This window comes from Mustela nigripes, chromosome 9 (assembly GCF_022355385.1).
Source record: "Mustela nigripes isolate SB6536 chromosome 9, MUSNIG.SB6536, whole genome shotgun sequence".
Classification (NCBI taxonomy): Eukaryota; Metazoa; Chordata; class Mammalia; order Carnivora; family Mustelidae; genus Mustela; species Mustela nigripes.
In genome coordinates this window covers 23,521,996-23,542,914 of record NC_081565.1, presented here as the reverse complement: position 1 = coordinate 23,542,914, position 20,919 = coordinate 23,521,996, and the positions used below count along the sequence as shown (strand labels likewise).

General features: G+C 41.8%; 2 protein-coding genes across 3 annotated transcripts in view; one reads left to right on the top strand and one right to left on the bottom strand.

The window, feature by feature from the left end:
- The window catches only part of ELP1 (elongator acetyltransferase complex subunit 1), a 60,292-nt gene extending 47,700 nt beyond the window's left edge, over window positions 1-12,592 (bottom strand). Inside the window, exons 1-6 of one of the 2 annotated variants that reach the window (XM_059411123.1) lie at window positions 12,236-12,592; window positions 8,531-8,693; window positions 6,056-6,208; window positions 5,761-5,842; window positions 4,722-4,802; window positions 913-998 (exon numbers count right to left, since the gene is read on the bottom strand). In XM_059411123.1, the coding sequence (XP_059267106.1) occupies window positions 913-998; window positions 4,722-4,802; window positions 5,761-5,842; window positions 6,056-6,208; window positions 8,531-8,680 (552 nt within the window). In that variant the 5' untranslated portion in view covers window positions 8,681-8,693; window positions 12,236-12,592. Of the gene's footprint in view, window positions 1-912; window positions 999-4,721; window positions 4,803-5,760; window positions 5,843-6,055; window positions 6,209-8,530; window positions 8,694-9,641; window positions 9,664-12,235 lie in introns of those variants that run through there. The other variant, XM_059411122.1, reaches the window with a different exon arrangement.
- On the top strand, window positions 12,534-20,796 carry ABITRAM (actin binding transcription modulator). The gene is made up of 6 exons (XM_059411126.1): window positions 12,534-12,883; window positions 13,958-14,009; window positions 14,598-14,727; window positions 17,798-17,874; window positions 17,950-18,019; window positions 18,113-20,796. Exons 1-6 carry the CDS (start codon window positions 12,805-12,807, stop codon window positions 18,248-18,250), a joined length of 546 nt encoding a protein of 181 aa, XP_059267109.1. The 5' UTR covers window positions 12,534-12,804; the 3' UTR covers window positions 18,251-20,796.
- The last annotated feature ends 123 nt before the right edge of the window (window positions 20,797-20,919 follow it).

The window sequence follows — 20,919 nt, the reverse complement described above, 5'->3', positions numbered from 1 at the left end:
ATGGGCGAAAACACAGAAGAACTCTATGTTCCACAGTATGGAAAGAAGAATGGTCTCAATCCTGCATCTCAATCCTAAAGGCCATGAAGAGAGAGACTCCCCATTCCAGTAACAGGGTGCAGCAGAATGGTACCAGTGCCACACTCTACACAGGAGGGAGTACACAGGCCATCGAATAAGACCTAATCTCAATGACATTGCCCTACAGCGGAGAACACAAACTCCTCTAGCGAAGGGTTAAGAGATGACAGATGAGAACTCATTATGGATGGACAATGTAAATGACAGGCAGTGTATTACTGATCCACCTGCCCCACGGAGCTCATGGAAACGTCTACATGTAACATAAATGATATGCTTCCATTTGCTCAGCCCAAATCTTGCGATCATTCTCAATTTTTCTCTCTCACCCCACATTTAACCCATTATCACTAACTCCTATAGTTCTACCTTCAAAAGGTATTCATAAAAAAGGAAAACAAAGAATTTCATCCAAAGGGAAAAAAAGTCATACAAAGTATCTAATATATATATGTAGGAAAAAAGTGTGAAAACACCCATGTAAATGATCAACAGCGAATGAAAGGCAGCAGCTCTTTCTGGAAAGGAAAGAAAGAGTAAGAGGAAAAGATACACAAAATGTTTCATTTCTATCTGTGATGATATATTTTTTAAACTGAGAATTGGTTATAATTAATCTCTATACAGAAGAAATTACAAAGCAACTTGGCAAGAAAAAAGGTCTTTCTAGAATGACTCTTTCCCTGAGGGCTCAAAACAGTTTCAGTTTTACTAAAGCACAAGAGCTCTGTCCATTATCAGCCTATAAGAGGACACCCAGAGTTTCTGGTAGATAGCAAAACTTCTCTATTTGTTCCAGTCAAGGCTCTGTATCCATAGAACCAATCTTACCATTTGCACCTGAAAGGCCGCTTGCCGGCCTTCCGATCCGTGGAACTGCGTCTCCTTCCTGCCCCATCCAATAGTGATAAACTTGCCTACGGAACAATGGACAGAGAACAGGCAAGACAACCAATAAGTTAAATGAAAAAAAGCAGTTTCACTGCTATTCTTTATTAAGTTAGTCATTGGAAATTATTTGAGTCCTCTCGGACCTCTCAATACATTGACCAGCACTCAATATTTGAAAAACCAATATTCCATATTATACACAGCAATGATTTTTGAAGAATTTGAAATGGTCTTATTTGGGAAAGCACTTTACTGCCATCTTATATATTCTGAATTCCCTTGATAACAGTCAACAAATATGGGCAACATATTTTTTACTATGCAAGTAAAAAGAATGAAAATGAAGAATTTACAAGACACGTCCATAGATAAGAACATTAAACTCAAGACGAGAGTTGGGAATAAAATTCTGATTATAAGCATTCAATCAACTAAATGTATCCCATCTCCCTATCGGTGGTGGAAGGAACTTTAGATTACAGAGTTCACTCCTCACACAGACACAGACTGTGGAAGTGGCCAAAATTAGAACACAGGTTATTTGCCTTCTAGCCTGAGGTTCTCTTTAAATCGTAGTCTTTCTCTCGCATAAAATATGAAATCAGAGATGCTAAAATAATGCAGCCCCCTGCTCCTGGAGGAGAATCAGGCATCTACTGGCAACAGGTACTACCAAGATGTCTCTAAAAGCATCAGCCAGATCCAAAACCCAATACTTCCCTCCTGTCACTGCTTCTGATGAAGCAGGGCTATTTTTATAGTTTCTATATATTATGGGTCAGCATGACATTTCCTGTCTGCTTTGCATGGGCACATGTGAGTACTATAATACCTCAAAGTGTACCTTGCAACTGTCTATGAGCAGCAATACCTACCCCAGTGCACACCCTTGTGCTTCTGAAACCTTCCAGAGATCTCTCTTCCAGAGAGATGTAAAGGACCAAGGAATGAAGCAAGACGACTGTCCCAATGGGAGTAGACAGTATGCGATGGGGTTATAGCAGGGATCAGCAAACTACAGCCTATGTCTACATTTACAAATAAAGTTTTAATGGGTCATGTGGGCAGCTCAGTTGGTTAAGCATCTGCTTTTGGCTTAGGTCACGATACTGGGGTCTTGAGATCGAGCCCCACACAGGGCTCCCTGCTCAGCGAGGAGTCTGCTTCTCCCTCTCCCTCTGCCACTCCCCCTGCTCGTGCGCATGCTCTATCAAATAAATAAAACTGCATCTAAAGAAAAACAACAAAGTTTTATTGGAACACAGAGGTGCTCATTCCTTTATGTGTTGTCTACAATTGCTTTCACACTACATTAGTAGAGGTGAGTAACCTCAAGAGAGGCTAAGTGGCCTGCGAAGCTGAAAATAACTCCTATCCAACCCTTCCCAGAACAAGTTTGTCGACCCCTAGGTTAGAGGAAAAATACCTACTCACAACTCCACAGACTGATTTTTTTTGTACTGACATATATATATCTAAGACCTAAGACTCTAACTTGGATACCTTCTCCCTTGACTTACACTCCTCTATTAGGCTTCTTCTGAAAAAGTTAGTGGGATTAGCCAGGCCCAGTGCACTTCCCCATCCAAAGATATGCTGGTTACTTCTATCATCAAAACAGATGCCCAGGAATTCCACCAGGGATCCTGGACTCTTCCAGTACCATACCTGCTCCTACCAATTTCACCTCCTCCCAAGACTGGGAGGTTCCCTCCCTGCCACTGACTCCCAATCCATGGGTCTGGCCTATCCTGAGCTCCAGCTCCTTGTATCTTCGTACTCCACATGGTGATCCCATTGGGCCCTTAAACAAAACCCAGAACAGAACTCACCACCTCTCGCTTAGAGCCCAGCACTTCCCTACCTTCCCTCTTAGTTGCTGCCATCTTTATTCCCATCACCTGACTTCTGACTAGAGTCCCACTAACTCTTTCTTCCTCACCTTACACACCCAAGCCCATTTATTTCACTTTTTAAACTGCTATTTCTCAAACTGGCTAGAATGGCAGGGGAACCATGCATACATAGTGCAAAGACATTTCTCAGATAATTCCAAAAATGTATGCCCCTTTCTGAGAACAAAATCTTTCCTGAATTCACTCCTCCTTTTAGCCCCACACCCAACTTATCTGGATTCCTGTACCTCTCCTATCTGATCACCCTTCCTCCAGCCTCTGCCCTCTCCACTAATCAACCAATCTTGCACCATCAAAACCTTTAATGGTTGATCATCTGTATATCCAAATTCCCTACCAAACTTAATCAAAATCTATCCTGTTTACTTCAAGCCACACTCATGTCCTGCCAGCAGCAATACAGAAGTACTCCCAGCTGCCTCAACAAGCCGTGACTCACTGAGGAAGCATATGTGCCTTGAAATGGACTAACCCATTGCTTAGACCATTCCTCTCCACCCTCAACTCTCACCAACCCAAAACGACTTCAGCCCGGCCAAGACTCAGTTCACTCCAGCCTGGTCTGGGAGGTCTTCCCTCCCCACTGCTCCCTCCCTCCCCTCATGCTACCCTAATACCTACACATCACGCTATTATGGGACTCCTCAAAGGAAGACCTGAATTATCCACAGCACCAAACACACTGCTGTGTTCATAGCACCTACTCAAAAATCATTTCTGAGTAAACTGTTTTTGAATGAATAAATGAGTAACAATTTTGTAAATGATTTCTCAGAGTTGGCAGAACAAGAAGGCATGAGGTCAGGAATCAACAAAAGTAAAATCACTTCTCCCCTCATCCCGCCATCTATCCGGTGTCCTCATGTTGGTCAGGGCTTCTTACATACGATAAACCCCTGCCCCCTTCTCCCCTTTCAATAGTACCACAGATTCGGGGCGCCTGGGTGGCTCAGTGGGTTAAGCCGCTGCCTTCGGCTCAGGTCATGATCTCAGGGTCCGGGATCGAGTCCCGCATCGGGCTCTCTGCTCAGCAGGGAGCTTGCTTCCCTCTCTCTCTACCTGCCTCTCCATCTACTTGTGATCTCTCTCTGTCAAATAAATAAATAAAATCTTTAAAAAAAAAAAAATAGTACCACAGATTCAAGGCCCAAATCACCCCAGCTACATATAAGCAAGATAACAATCTGCTGGTTCCCAAGAAAATGTAGAGTCAGGTCTAATCAGCAAGAACTAAAAATCAGCCTTCTATCCAACTTCTCTTGTTTTTGCCCCAAAACTGTACCCCAGAAATGCTCTCTTTATTTTAGCTAGCACAGTTCCTTTCATTGAAGTCCCAGCCTAAGCCTGTCCTGAGCACTGGGCAACAACTATGCAGGCACCATGAAGCAGATTTCTGTTCCCCAGGTCACTGGCAAAGTGAATTCTCAGACTCAGAGAGGCACCAGCCTCTTACAGTCTGGAACAGGCTAAAGGAATGGGCTTCTCAGACATTTAACACACAAGGCCTCATGTTTCATAATTTTGGGGATTTACGATGTGGCTTTTAATGTACAAGAAAATGGGGGCGGCTGGGTGGCTCAGTAGGTTAAGCCTCTGCCTTCGGCCCAGGTCATGATCCCAGGGTCCTGGGATGGAGCCCTGCATCGGGCTCTCTGCTCAGCAGGGAGCCTGCTTCCTCCTCTCTCTCTCTGCCTGCTTCTCTGCCTACTTGTAATCTCTGTCAAATAAAATAATAAATTAAAAAAATATTTTAAATAAAAAAATGTACAAGAAAATGATCAAACCTGAGAGGAACTTCAGATCACAAAATGTTTCGAACAAAGTTATACTCACTTTCACCAAAATCATCCTGGTGGATCTGCTGTTCCATGATTGGTTCAAAGTCTTTTGTCATCATAATTAGGGTCTGTTGACCTTGGATAGGCACAAACAAGAATGATTTTGTTTTCATGTAACAAATTCGGCATTTTGTAAGTAACTACAACACTGGAAGTTATAGAACTGGAGTGGAGGAGTTTAGAGTCAGAATAGGGAAGATATAATTCGTTCTAAATATTTTGACTCTCACTTGAAAAAAGAAAAAAAAGGGGCACCTGGATGGTTCAGTGGGTTAAAACCTCTGCCTTCGGCTCCAGTCATGATCCCAGGGTCCTGGGATCGAGCCCCGCATTGGGCTCTCTGCTTAGCAGGGAGCCTGCTTACGTTCCTCTCTCTGCCTGCCCCTCTGCCTACTTGTGGTCTCTGTCTGTCAAATAAATAAATAAAATCTTAAAAAAAAAAAAAAGAAAGAAAAAAGAAAAAAAAAATCTTTGACCAGCTAAGTTAGTTGGTGCTTATTCTCAGACATTTTTGTATGGAGAGCTAAAATAAAAGTCTACCTAGGCTTCCTCTATTAACTTCAACACTTCACCAAGGTATCTCTTCCAACACACACCTCATCAGAGGGGTCCCAGCTTACAGAAACTCATCTGGAATGAAAAGCCTTAAAGGAAAAACAGTAATTTTTAAGAGCTCATGAGAGCTCCTAAAAGAGCTGTAAAAGCGGTCTTTAGAATAGGTTTATAGCGACTCTTCCTCTTGGGCAGGTTAAATATTGTTAACATTTTTAGCTACAACTGTGGAGCTTGTAGATTCTCCAACTTCTACAGCTTTGTTTCCCATTTCCAAAAACTGAAAAAGTAATATGAAATAACTTCTTAAAACAATGTATTAAGAGGTGAAACTTAAGTCAAAAAGAACACATTCTCTCTAGATTACAATGCTGGTATCACTGTTCCAAGTTTTTTTTAATAAACCCTGCAAAACATAAGCCTCTAAGATATTAGGAGTCATGTTTTATAAAAGTCACAGTGAGAGACAGTGACAAGCCTACCTGTAGCAAGAAGCACCAGCTCTTGGTCAGGACTCCAACTCATGACAGAGATACCACTGGCCACACTCCCAACACATTCCAGCTGCATCAGCAGACAAAAGAGAGTTTTTGAAATATAGCCAAAGCCATGCCAACAACTTTTTGTAAAGAAATACATCACGGAAAGGCTCTAATTTGCAAAATGCTTAAATGTAATACTTAAGCATTAGCTCCAGTTTTTTTAAGCTTCTACAGAAAACACACAACTTGTGTGAGGATGCGCAAGAGTTCCTCCTCACTGGACTGCTCCACTTACCTGGCACGTGCTGAGATTGCAGAGTATGACATCTCCGGAGGCTGTGGCCACGCACACAGACTCCTGATCCAGCAAGTCCTGAACACCAACAATGCAGCCACTTCCATCGTCTGGAAGAAAGCCTTCAGCCACTAAAGAAATTTCATTTTTCACCTTTCACCAAAACGAATACATAAGTAAATTAGGCCAGTCTATTTGCAAGAACATTTTCAAAAAAAATTAATGCTTCCTTCCTAATATAAAAGCTTTCAATTTTTTTCTAGATTAAAATCCAAACTTTCATTTCAGAAATAGCGCAACACTACTATCTTTAATAAAAAAAAAAAAAAAAAAGCTAATAAGACCTTTTTGTTAAGAAAGAAAAAAAAAAAAGAAAAAAGAAAGGTCTAAAAAAAAAAAAAAAAAAAAAAAAGCCCAATAAAACATGAAGATGGAATTGGGAGGGAGACAAAACATAAGTGACTCTTAATCTCACAAAACAAACTGAGGGTTGCTGGGGAGAGAGGGGTTGGAAGAAGGGGGTGGGATTATGGACACTGGGGAGGGTATGTGCTTTGGTGAGTGCTGTGAAGTGTGTAAACCTGGTGATTCACAGACCTGTACCCCTGGGGATAAAAATATATGTTTATAAAAAATAAAAAATTAAAAAAACAAAAAAAACCATGAAGTTAAAAACTATAGTTTTCTGGGGCACCTGGGTGGCTCAGTGGGTTAAAGTCTCTGCCTTTGGCTCAGGTCATGGTCTCAGGGTCCTGGAATCGAGCCCCAAATCGGGCTCTCTGCTCAGCGGGGAGCCTGCTTCCTCCTCTCTCTCTGCCTGCCTCTCTGACTACTTGTGATCTGTATCAAATAAATTTTAAAAATCTTTTAAAAAAAACCAAAAAACTACGGTTTTCTAAAATTTCTGTAGTATGGGATAAAAGAATTAAGGATGTAATCACCTAAAATACATTAGTAGCAAAATATCTAATTAAAGGAAGATCTCAGCATCAACTCAAAGATTTTTTAAGTATGTCTATAAATATATACACACATGTACATATATATGCATACATGTAAATGTAGGTATATACACACACATATGTACATACACTATACACTCAGAATCCAGCAGTGAAGATTCTGATTTAGTTGGCACAGGATGGAGGGTGAAACACAATTTTAAAAATTTCTACAATTTTCATCAATCGGAGAAAGGCAACTATCATATGATCTTCCTGATATGAGAAAGTGGAGATGCAACATGGGGGGTTAAGAGGGTAGGAGAAGAATGAATGAAACAAGATGGGATTGGGAGGGAGACAAACCGTAAGTGACTCTTAATCTCACAAAACAAACTGAGGGTTGCTGGGGGGAGGGGGGTTGGGAGGGGGGGGTGGGATTATGGACACTGGGGAGGGTATGTGCTATGGTGAGTGCTGTGAAGTGTGTAAACCTAGCGATTCACAGACGTGTACCCCTGGGGATAAAAATATATTATATGTTTATAAAAAATAAAAAATAAAAATAAATTCAAAAGAAGAGCAGAACCTAAAAGCAAGAACAGAACCTAAAGGCAAGCCAATGTTCAATACAATGTTCAATACAAAAAAAAAAAAGACAAGCCAATGGTCAATACAAAACGAACAAATTTTTAGTACTTATTGTAACCAATTTCATTTACCTAGTGATGCTTTAACTATATACTTGTGCAATATTCTGAAGTCAAGTCAATATTTTTGATAAATAATACTTGGTAAGGTTAAATCAGTCAATATCCTACTATGAACATTTTCTTGATTTTTTCATTTTTGTTTTTGTTTTAGTATATACTGAAAAGAATCCTAAACATAATGGTCAGAGACTGGAATTCAAGAATGTATCAGGCATCTTCCAACTGTGTAAATTTGGCTATCACTTAACATCTCTGAATCTCTCAATGTTGAGCAAGTACAAAACTTTGTTGTTACACATTCACACTTCTTCACAGGATTACTGTGATGGACCGGTATCATTTTGGAACTTTGTGTAAAATTGTATAAAGAGAATTGTATTAGTTTGGTGATCTGGAATCTTTGGTTTTGGCACAGGCACCTGTAATTGCTAATGGCAAACCATAGTAAAAATAAAATTTTTAAAAAGTTTTAAAATAATAAAGGAATAGAAAACAAAACAAAAAAAAAAACCTCTACAATTTTCATTTGCTCTCCCTGTTGAGATTCACTGTTACTTACATGATGGAAAAGTAAAAAACAGGGCACCCAAACAAAATACAAACTCAGGATCTTGTCAACTTACATTTCAAACAGATGCAGAGTTAAGGGTAGGTTACTATTTAAGTAATATCTAATATGACACCAATATAAAGCAAAGGGAATGTTCGTTTAGGAGAATATGAATTCAGTAAGATTTAAACTAAAGACTATCTAGGGGAAGGTTTGGAAAAAATTAAGTTGAGGGTCCTGCAAGCGTTAGCATTCTCCATCACTAACTTACTTCTCTTGTGACAGGGTCTACTTCTATCAGTCCAATGTCTGAGCCAATGAGCACCGTCCTCTGTTCAGTTCGGAGAGAGAAGCACTGAGGTTTCCCCGGAGCCTGAATATCCCTGAACTCCAGGGTCCGAAATAACTTTAGATTTCTCATGATGAAGCAATTCCTGAAAGAAAAGAACAAATACCTCTTGATGAAGGATTACTGAGAGAAAGGAAAAGCTTACTAGTGATAGATGACACTCAGAGAAGCAAAATGGTTCAGGGGCAGGGATGTGGTAGTGAGAATAGCCAAGGAAAAAAAGAAACAGACCTAATCTGAACCCACAAAGGGATGTGTGCTAGCAACCTCACCAACTCAGGGTGTTCATCTATGCTCTACAAACTGAGGCTCTGAAATCTACTTTACGTTCCTACTTTATGGGAGAGGAAAGATCCTCAACTTCACAATTTTTTCTTCAAAAAGATTTAACATCAGTTATTTCTCAGCAAAGTTGAAAAGATCCAATAAATAGGAAAACATTTCATTTTTGCATGTAAAAATATCTTTATAACCTGATTTATAAATCATAATATATATGTATACATATATATGTATGTATACTGTCAGTTAAAGAAAATCTAGAATAAAATGGCTTTAATATCACCAAATAAATTCATAAACTGGCTTTATATGTTCATTTAAAATATAATGCTGAGGGGCGCCTGGGTGGCTCAGTGGGTTAAAGCCTCTGCCTTTGGCTCAGGTCATGATCCCAGGGTCCTGGGATCGAGCCCTGCATCGGGCTCGCTCAGCTGGGAGCCTGCTCCCTTCTCTCTCTCTGCCTGCTTTTGATCTCTATCTGTCAAATGAATAAATAAGATCTTTTTAAAAAAGAAAATTAAATAAAAAATAATGCTGAAATTAAAGACAGAAATAAAAGTATTTATTATTCTCAGGGAGAAAATAAAGACACTATGAAATTATAGCAGTTTACTTCAAAATGACGACCAACATCTAAAGAGCCTGATCACTTGATAAAACTACTTCATACTTCACATAATTCTGCTTTCCTGGCCTAGTTTTTGCCAGTATAATAGAAAAGGTGAAAAAGGATGATAAATAGGAAACCTACTTTGGTCTGGCCAAATCAGACTTGCTTTAATGCACAATGTTAGCTAAGAGGAAAAAAAAAATTAATGTTAACACGCTGGGTATTTGCACTCAGATCCCTTTAAAGTTTATAATTATAAGTCCCTAACTTACGGTAGGCGTGGCAAATATATAGAACAGAATGGCCCTATTATTACCTTCATCCAAGGTGAATTCTCTCTTCTTGCATTTCATACATATGACGGTGTAAGAATATAATGAGTTAAGCCTTCTCCTACCACTGCACAGAATTTTAAGTGTAATATAAAATAAGTTACATCTAATGTACGTTAAGAGGGAGGCAAGATGATACATGGTGGGAGTAAAGAAGAAAATCAAGACCAACAATGGTTTTGTAAGCTTTGGTGACACTCACATTCAAGAACTTCTGGAAACTGTCTGAACTGTATTACACCATGCAGGTTTTTAATTTAGACCTAATTCTATGTAGAAAACTTGGGTTTTTAAAGAAATTTAAAATCACCTTTCATCTTTAAATATACACATGACCAGTGACACAGATCTGAAAGGATGGGCAGATTCACGATGAGAGACTGACTGCTGGTTAGACATGAATAAGCGAGTAACAAAAGAGCAAGAAAAGAGAACAGACAGGCAACTGGGATCCAATGTGTAGAGTCTCCTGTCTTCATGCTAGTTTCCCATCTAATAATAACCATGCTATTACTGTTCCCATTATCAGATCATCAAAATGTCTTCATACCCCTTGCTGTGAACTTGGATTCCATTTACCAACAATCTGTGGAGCCCTGAGGTCCAAGGGCCCCATGGTAAGAATTTGGAGGATAAAGACAGAAGGAACTGAGGACTTTCTTTTTCCTGTTATCTTGCTGTACGTGTCACTGTCATCCCAGCAATGGGCCTTCATTCTTGAAGGGGTCTGTGGTCCCAGTTCCTAGTACTCCCAGGATGAAGCTCATCAACCTCACCCCCAATAGATACGAGCACTAACCAGGCAGTCTTTCTCCAGACACTGAAATCCAGAACGCGGGACTCCTCCTCTGAATTCCACAGTCATCAACACCAGAAGTCTGAGTCCCAGACTTAATAGTGCCTCTCCTCCCACAGTCATCAACACCAGAAGTCTGAGTCCCAGACTTAATAGTGCCTCTCCTCCAAGATTAAGTCATGATAACTCCATCTTCCCTTGTTTCAAATCCCAAACCTTAAGCTAAGTGCTGTGGCTACTTCCATCAGTTTACCCTTGACACTACTTCACTGCTCCCTTTCTTTTATTTCTCTAAGAGCAACTTAACTAATTCTTCATATAAAATTCTGTTGAAATTTTGTGTGATCCCTACTTTCCTGATTGGACCCTGACTAACCGAAACAGCAAACAACTGGAGTTCTCAAGTCACAGAGCCCCCAAAATCACTAACAAAGGCGAGCTCATCATTCATTCCCCCCATCCCAACCCTTCTAAGTTCAAAAGGAACTTCTCTAACTTTTCACACCTACACCCTTATTCCCTTATCTTTTCAAGTCTAGGGAATTCATATCCTCCACCCTCCCCCAGGACATTATTAGTACCCTTTCTTTTCATTCTGCAGTGCCCAACTCTCTCACCTTCCATTACTCTATTCCCAGCCCTTAATTGTGCCATAGATCTCTTCATAACACAGATCAAGTCTGTATCCTCTCTGAAATTTCTGGCAACTCCTCCACCCTGCTCCTCTGTTCTCTCAGCTCTTGGCCAATTATCATGCCCACGACTACAGGTACAGCTCACAGATATACTGATTAGATCTACATGTCTAGCCCCAACCCTTCCCAAAGTGAACAATAAACCGACATTCTCAACCTCCTATTATTATCTCAAGGGTGTCTCACCAGCACATCAAATACCACTTGGAAAACGAAGTACTGCGATTCTCTATTCATTTGAGTTTCTATTTGAGGACATGGCATTTCTTCTACTCTTCCTGCCCCCCAAGATGCAAACGGTCTTTCCCTTCGTTTTGCTCACATTTCATATTAAACTATTCATTTACTGGTTAGTTCCCTGGTTGTCAATATGCATTTTCAATCCTTTGCAACGTCTCATCGATCCTACGGCCCGGTTTGTAGGCCCCATGAAACATCTACGGAGCACTTGGTGAGTGCTAGGATCTGAAGACAAGTCACTGCCTACATGGAGGTCTCCTACACCCGAGAGAGGGCCATAGAGATGGAGAAGCAAAGCAGGCATCTCCACGAAAAAAAGTCGTAGACGCGAGCAGCAGCGCGGAACTCTCATCCAATCCACTAATAGCAGCAGCCCATTAACCTGTTCCGCGGTACTGGCCACTCCGGCAAAGAATTCAGAGGCTGGGTAAATGTGCAGCCAGGGGAGCAACACGTCGTCCCCTGCATGCAGCGCAGAGCCCGGGCAGAGAGCAGTTGGCATGTCTGCAGAAAGAGAACTTAAGGTTCAAGGGCAGAAGCAGTCACGCCGCACTCCACTCCGGGGCCTCCTCCAGCAGGCAGAGGCTGCACGTTCAAGGGTTCCCTTAGGACATTCCGAGCACACGCCCGATTCCGTGCCCTCCACCCCGAGGGAGTCGTTCGAGCGGTCACCTGCGACGAGCTCCGAGGACCCGCAGACAGCGGTGCGTCCACCCTCGCCTCACCCGCCACGCAGAGCGGGCCTTCCAGAGCCCGCGCGAGGCTGCACACACGCCTCTCTCCGTTCGCGACTCTCCAGCTTTTAGGACACGCACGGGGCCACCCTGTAGCTCGACCACGGGGAGTAGTGGCCGAAGCTGGGCTGAGGGGCAGTCCGCGAGACTGTTCAGATCCCGGGAACCAGGTGGAACACGCTCCCAGCGGCGCGGGAGTGACGTCACGAGGCGCAGGGGGCGTGGCCGGCCTTCTCCAGAGCCCCGGCAAGTTAAAGGTGGGGAGCGGCGTGGCCACTCCGCTCCTGTCCCTCCAGTCTCCCGCCAAGCCTATAGTATTCGATAACCGCAATGACGTCGGACTCCGAAACCCAGTGCTAAAAAGCTCCGGTGGTGGAGTCCACGGGACAAGGAGCAGCGCGCGTGCGCACTCCGCGGGCCGCGCGCCGGAAGTACGCCTTCCTCCCGGGCCTGCTCGGAGGAAGTGCTGGGGTACCATAGGGCGGGGTAGGGGCATCCGCGGTCGCCATGGCCACCGAGCCCGCGGCCGCGGAAGGTACTGTGCCGTCGCTCGTGGATCGTTACTTCACTCGCTGGTACAAAGCCGGTAAGTGGAGAATGATGTCGGCTTCTGCTCGGCCGCGTTGACCTGATGCTGTAGGGACAGCGATGACAGATCATGAGTCACGCGCGTTTTCCCGGCGCTTCCTCCACTTGTCAGAAGGAATTGGCTGCCTCTGTTCCCTTCTAGGCGGAGGCAATGGCAGTTGCAAAGCCGTGGAGGCCTGCCGTACAGCCGGGTGCACTCAGGGGCTGGCGTCGCAGTGCGAGTTCAAGGATGGGTCGCTTGCGGGAAGATAGTCCTAAGACGAGGCACCACCCCCAGGAAGGTGGATTGCAATCGCCCTGAGTGCCTGCAAGGATTTGACGGGTTCAGTCCTCGAAACTGTGCTACAGGCAGAGACGGAGAGGAGAACTGGGTTAGAATGGAGGCATTTAGAAAGCAGAATTTAACAGTATGGATAGAATCGTATACTTGTCACTTGGAAGTAGAAAACCGTGTTGTCCTGCTTTGTGTACCCAGTAAATATCAGTGGTGGGAGCATCGTTGAGGACCCTTCTCTAACCCCTACTTGCCCCCTCTCATTCAGGGGTAATAGGTGTACTTATCTTTTAAAATATTTTGGCACACGATGTTTTAGCCAAATTTAGGGTGACTAGCCGTCCGGGTTTGTTGAAAACTGAGGTATTTCCTAGAATCTGAGACTTTCAGAGCCAACATCAAGACAGTCCTGGGTCAACCGGAAGAGTTGGTCACTCTAAAATTGACCCACAAAACATATGCTGCTGTATTATATAAAGAATGCATTGCGAATGTCACTTTTTCTAATAGAAATAGTGAGTTTACTCATTTTTTTAAAGTGAGGATGAAGAAAGAGCAAAGAATAAATAATCATCTAATATTGAATGACGGATTTCATCTGGGCCAGATCTCTTTAAATACCTTACAAAAAAGGAAGCCTTTATATATTTTTTTATGTATATGTTTTTAAGTAATGAAAGAATACCAATGATTAGCGTGTGTTCAGTCTCCATAATTATCTCTACAAACCAAAGAAAATACCACACAGTCGCAGTAAATATTGACCCAACAACCAACAGACTCGTTCATTCATTCTAGATGTCAAAGGCAAACCCTGTGAGGACCACTGTATACTACAGCACTCCAACCGGTAAGCAAATTGGGAATTAAAAAAATTTTTTTTTTAATTTCTGGTTTCATAGCCTCCTATTGTCTTGGATTAAACAAATACATACTAAATGACTATCTTCCATTGTGTTGAAATGGCATTTATTACAGGAGTTTGGCTGACAAAAGTGAGTCTTTCAGTGCAACAAACTTGATTACCCAAACATCCAAATAGAGAACCACACCGTCAGTCAGCCCCTAGCAGAAGTAACCAGCCTGTGCCTAACCACGGAGAATTGCCAGGGATCACAGAAGGGAGTAGGGTAGAGGCACAGGTAGTATCCCAGACATACAGGGATGCCTTACTTCTCTCTCTTCTACCTCAGTTCTGCGTAAAGACTTCTAGTGCTCTTCCTTTTTCTGGGAAGGATATTCAGTCTCATTTTCTCTTTTATTATTGCATTCCCTTCTGCAGTTAAGCTCCAGCAGTAGCCAGAGGAAAATGCGGCAAAATGATAGTTTAACTAAACATTTAAATGTCAGTTCATGTATTCTCGTACCAGTAGGAGTCCTGTGTGGTATGCGGAAGAATTGTACCAATAACACAGCCTCACGTTTTTGATCCTTATAGAATATGTGTCATCACATTGGCAGAATCTCATCCAGTTCTTCAAAGTGGAAAGACAATTAAAAGCATCTCCTATCAAATCAGTACCAACTGTAGCCGACTTCAGAACAAGGTCTCTGGGAAATTTAAACGGGTATGTTCCCGTCTTTCTCTACTTAAACCTTCAGTGTCTTAGGAATGATAGATCTAGTCAGTCTTACAATCCAGTGACATATGCTCAGCATACTTCTCTGACAGTTTGATGTGCTGATTTTTTTAAAAAGATCTGTTTCTTTTAGAGAGAGACCACAAGCAGGAGGGGCAGAGGGAGAGAGAGAAAAATCTCAGGCAGACTCCGTGCTAAGCGCAGAGCCTGATGGGGCTTGATCTCATCATGACCCTGAGATCACAACCTGAGCTGAAACCAAGAGTTGGACACTTAACTGACTGTGCCACTCAGGCACCTCTGATGTGATTTTAAGAATACTTTAACCCTGAGGGCCCCTGGGTGACTCAGTAGGTTAAGCATCTGCCTTCGGTTCAGGTCCTGATCCTGGGGTGCTAGGATTGAGTCCCATTTCAGGTTCCAAGCTCAGCAGAGAACCTGCTTCTCCCTCTCCCTGCTACTCATGTTCTCTCTCTCTCTCTCTCAAATAAATAAATAAATAAAATCTTAAAAAAAAGAAAAACCTAAAGAAATTCTTAGACCAAAAAATGAGGTATTTCAAGAGGTTCAGGATTTGTCATCTTTTCAGTTTTGTACCACCATTCCTATCATTCCCGGGGTGGAGGAAGAGGAAGGCAAGCTTTTGAAAGGACAACTTTGATACCAATATAACAAGATACTTTGTCTCTTCTATTAAACCAGTATCCTGAGTTCTATAAAATTTAGGTGACCAACTCTTCTTTACCATGTATTTTCAAATGTAAATTAAAAAAAAAAAATACATCCTCAGGTAGTGAAAAAAAAATCCATCTGAAAAAAATACAATATTTAATCCTTACCATTTTCCATTCTTTAATTGTTGCCAATTTGATACATACCTAGCCACACCCTGTACCTCCACATGGTGCTGCATAGTACAGGATATTATTGCTACGCTCTACAACCTTCAGCAGGATGGACACATTTTATTAGAGGATCACACCAAAGACAGTTCAGTAACATACTGAAGAATCCCCACATACTCACTGGATAAGGTTTCAGTGGATGATGTAGGTCCTTCATTTTCTGACGTGATACTAAGAGTTTCTGCTAATTACCCACACTAATATAGGCGACCCTTGTTTATTCTCCCCTTTGTAGGTTTGAAATTCCCCTAATAATATACCTTGCAATTAATTTTTCCTTGCTCAGGAAACACATGGACTTAGAAAAGCATGAGCCTTTCTTTTATTTATTTATTTGACAGAGAGAGAAATCACAAGTAAGCAGAGAGGCAGGCAGAGAGAGAGGGAGAAGCAGGCTGCCCGCTGAACAGAGAGCCTGATGTGGGGCTCGATCCCAGGACGCTGAGATCATGACCTGAGCCGAAGGCAGAGGCTTAACACACTGAGCCACCCAGGCACCCCAGCATGAGCCTTTCTTAAAAGGTAAAGTCTCTAGGAGTACCTGGGTGCCTCAGTAGGTTGAGCATCCATCCCAGTCTTGCTTTTGGCTCAGGTCATAATCTCAGGGTTGTGAGACCAAGCCCTGCAATGGACTAGTGCTGAGCATGGAGCCTGCTTGAGATCCTCTCTCTCTCTCTCTCTCTCTTTTTGTCCTACCCACTCCCTTCCATTCCTCCCCACAAACCCAGCTTCTCTCTCTTAAAAAAAAAAGTCTACAAACTACAAGTATAACAGTGTTTGTGAAGTTCCTGTGATAAATCTTTCTCCAAAATAGTATCACTGTTGTTACTACTGAAAAATAGAGAAGAACCTGCATATGAAACTCACTACAGATAGCTTTTGATTCTCAGCACTGCCAATCATTTATTCTCCCAAAAAAAAAGGGTCAAAACACTTCTGCTCTTTTAACGTAAACCCAGTGATACATACACCCTTTGGGACAAATCCCCAGCCCCTCCTCCCAAAAGTGAGGAGTTACACTGAACTATTTTGAAATGAAGTACCCATATGCAGACGACTTAAGCTACTGTGGTAGCATTTGTATGCTGTGTAATGTTTTGAGTACAGAGGACGCCTGGGTGGCTCAGTCGGTTGAGCATCTGACTCTTGGTTTCAGCTCAGGTCATGATCTCACGGTCTTGGGATCAGGCCCCATGTCTGGCTCTGCGAAGAGCTTGGAGTCTGCTTGTCCTTCTCCTTCCTCGCCTTCTGCTACTCTTCCCACCCCCACCCCACTCACAAGTTCTCTCTCAAATGAATAAATAAAAATGAATAAATAAAATCTTTTTTATAAAAGAGAGGAAAAAATAATATGTTGAGTGGTAAAGAGTTCATAGAGAATAGCATCGTGACCTCAAATACCCATGTTAACTATAGGAAAATTTCCGGGGAAAAAAGTGAGCAACAGACATGCATGAATCGGTTTCCCGTGGTATTTGTCAGAACCTCACCAAGTACATGGACATAAGGGAGTACATGAAACAGTCATGCCATAGCGTTCAAACAGAGGAGTGTTAAAATGTAGTATTTGCTTCTGGATTATAAGGATAATGGGTAAACCATTCTTGTTTGCTATTTAAAACTTCCTGTATTTTCCTAATTGTCCTCAAAGTGCCTTCTTTTTAATTAGAAAAATACCACTGCTTCAAAAAGTGTTAGTGATTGAACCTGATAAAGAAGTTCCTTTATCTAGTAAGTTCTAATATAAAAATATTATGAATCGTAATGAAAGTAAATTTGTATACTATTCTTTCATACTGTCATGTTGAATCTCCTATTACTGCTTATTAATAGATTTTCCTACATTTCTGAAATCTTTATATCTGGCCATATGTAGCTTTCTCATTTAACGTTGATAAAATATATTCTTACTCTTTAATTAAACTACCTGTTATACATCTTAGTCTGCTCTTCCCCCCTGAGCCTTTGATGGCACCTGGCCCATAGTAGGCACTTAACGTAAATGTTTGAATAAGTGGTTTTTCTGTACTTAAGTCATTTTTATTGAAAACACCAGTTCCAGGAACTGGTGTTCTCTTACCACACCAAGGCCTGCCTCTCAAAGGAAAGTGAATATATGCATCACTTAATTACTTCTTCCCTTTCATTATTAGGGGGCACAGTTTCTAACAGAGCTTGCACCTCTGTGTAAGATTTACTGCTCCGATGGAGAAGAATACACCGTTTCTAGGTGAGTTACTTCTTAATCACAATTTAGGAGAAAGAAAGAGGTAGTATTTTTCTTAACAACTTTTTTTTTTAATAGCTGTGTTAGAGGACGGTTGATGGAAGTGAATGAAAACATTCTCCATAAGCCATCTATTCTTCAAGAGAAGGTAAAGGAGGCAGAAGAGAGTATGACCCCATGCACGTACTCTTTATCTGACTTGACACTTTTGACAGTACTAAATATTCTACTTCCTCCCCAGCCATCCACCGAAGGCTACATTGCGGTTGTGTTGCCCAAATTTGAAGAAAGTAAAAGCATAACGGAAGGGTTACTGACACAGAAACAGTATGAAGAGGTTCTGGTGAAGCGCACGAATGCCCCGACAGCCACATCATGAGGACTGCCGCGGGGAACGAGTACCACGGCCCGCTTCCCCCGCCCTGCCTCCGCGATCCCTGCGCTAGAGAAGAACCAGCACAAGGGACGCGGGCGTCACGCCCGCCATCCGCAGAGAGCCCGGATGGTCCCGCTTCACCTAGTTTCCCCTCTTCGTCTTGCATAACAAGACTTGGTTCCCATTTTGTACTCGCCCCCCAGATCCTCCCTGCCCACATACCCACTCTGTTCTTTTGCTTTTCTAAAACTGGCAAGCAAAGGATGTTTTTGATTAAAAACAAAGCACTTTGAGGAAATTTGGACAAGACAGAAAAGTTTTAAGTAGCAAAGTAAAAATAATTTACCCATCATCCTGTAATCCATTGGTAAATATTACATTTTGACGTGCTTCGGTTTGAATGTTACGGCACGGTTATCGTTTTTTGCCTCAATTTTCCCTTAGTTTGAAGTTAAAAAAAAAAAAAAATCAGGTCTTTTTTTACCCAGTCTGCTTCCGAGTGATGCTACCAAAAAGGCCAGTGCCACTTCTGCTGCCCCAGCTCTTGTCCCCTTAAGTCGCAGGGGAGAGGCAGAGGATACTTGCCCGCTCCTTGTGCGGTTCAGATGGCCTTTCTCTCTGAAATGAAGTCCAGGGTAACACTGTGGCTTCTTAAATCAGGGAAACCGGAAAAGGCTTTGAAAACTACAAAGGGCTTTCCCAGCATGGAAGTATTCTGATGGGGTGTAAGGCTGCTAATTACAGCATATACAGTGTAGCCGCTCAGCCTCAACACTCTTGCTATGGGGCAGCCAGCCCAGAAGTTAAGGACAAATCGCCATCATCCAAAGATATAGATGCCTTTGAATGGAACAAAAACTTTCATGTCATCTAAACTGAAAACGGAACTGATTTATAAGATTGTCTACTCATTTACACTGAATTTCAAATAAAAGGGCTTTTTTAAATTGTTATTTTTTTCCGTAAAGGCTGCAACACGTGTACATTTAAATATCTGTGTAAATAAAGCAGAAGATGTAATTTAATACAGAAGAAATAACTTTACCTGTACATTCCTTTGGTTCTCTATCCTCTTATGCTGTTGAAGTCATAAGGCATTCCTTCCCTTCCCCACTTAAATAAGAGAATATTCTCATTTCAGGTATTTAAAAGTATTTTGTAAATAAAATCCAAAAGTTATTTGTGACTCAAAAAAACTTCTTGTAACTTGAATGCCAGTGTGACAGTCCCTTAAATACACCCACAAGACATAATACAGGCAGTAGCTCCACAGACACCTACACTGATGAGCTGTGAGCTGGAAACAAGCACAAACCAGCACATCCCCATTTTGTGTAGCGTAACGATTCCTGAAGACCTCAGAAAACCAAGATGTTAAAGATACTAAAAGAAAGAAATACCACATTCTCCCATATTCCTACTGTGTGATTTTAAAGAATATTTTGGTTTCCAGGAATAAAAGTCAGACGATAATTTTTTTTTTTTTTAAAGACTTTATTTACAAAGACCGAAAGCAAGAGAGATCACAGAGGCAGAGGGAGAAACAGACTCACCACCAAGCAGAGAGCCTGATGTGGGGCGTGATCCCAGGACACTGGGATCATGACCTGAGCCAAAGGCACACACTTAACCAACTGAGCCACCCAGGCGCCCATGCCTGGTAATTTTTATAAAAGAAGTATTTTGTAAAAGTCATTAGGCCAAGTGTATCCCATTTTCTCATGAAGGCTTACAGTAGGTTCAAGTTTCCTTCAATAAAATATTGACTAGTTAATTGGTAGTACTGTGGTTCTTCAGGATCTTGTGAATATTGATTTGATAGCAAATCATACCAATCCTCAGACAACCTTCTGTAACTGCTGCCATTTGGCAACTGACATGTTCTATCAGATTTTAAAACGAATTTCACAGTTTGGGGATACAAGCACTAGCAAGAGCTCAAAACAAAGTTACACTATTTAAGGGCAAAACATACAAACCAGATTCTTCAATAAAACCCCCAGCCCAAAACAAAACAAACAAACAAACAAAAAACACCCAAGAAAACCTTTAAACCCTAAAATTAAAAAGATGAGAAATGTTTGTTTTATAACAAACATTCCCAAGGCACATATACAAAATGCACAATTATTCAGCATTATTTTAAACATCTTAGTTCCATTGTTGTCTCCTATCTTCCATTCTATCAGTCACTATAGAGAAGGTTGGGCTTAGGATTCCAGCTAACAATCAAGGCCAGCCAGCTACAGAAGAAGAAGTGAAAGCCATCTCCCAGTGAGTTCCTGGAGGAACGCCACCTGGAGTGAGCTCCACCACCCTGCTGAGATACTTGCAGCACAACAGAAAACGTGTGCTCTGAAATGCTTGTTAGAGAACAAACGTGTGCTTCTAGCACGGGGGATCTGTGACAGGACAGCAAAGAGGCCAGTCACAGTGGTGGACAGAGGAACTGAAGAAGAGCCCACAGATTTAAGGAAAGCCCTGTGTTCACCCAGACAACTATATATTTTCTGCTGAAAATCAGTCTAGATGATAAGCTTAAATAAGAGGAGAAAAGAGGAAATTAAGGTATTTATGCCAAAGGTGAGCACATATTCAAAATAGCTTCTTTGGATTAAACTGTCATTAAGACAGGATATTTGGTTTTTCAAAAACATCATTAATGGTAATGT

What these genes read in the sequence shown, in the direction of transcription:
- ABITRAM (XM_059411126.1), top strand. Translation starts at nt 12,805, where the DNA reads ATGGCCACCGAGCCCGCGGCCGCGGAAGGTACTGTGCCGTCGCTCGTG. An exon ending in CACTCGCTGGTACAAAGCCG is followed by an intron (nt 12,884 to 13,957) that starts GTAAGTGGAGAA and finishes CATTCATTCTAG; the next exon opens with ATGTCAAAGGCAAACCCTGT. An exon ending in GAAGAATACACCGTTTCTAG is followed by an intron (nt 17,875 to 17,949) that starts GTGAGTTACTTC and finishes TTTTTTTAATAG; the next exon opens with CTGTGTTAGAGGACGGTTGA.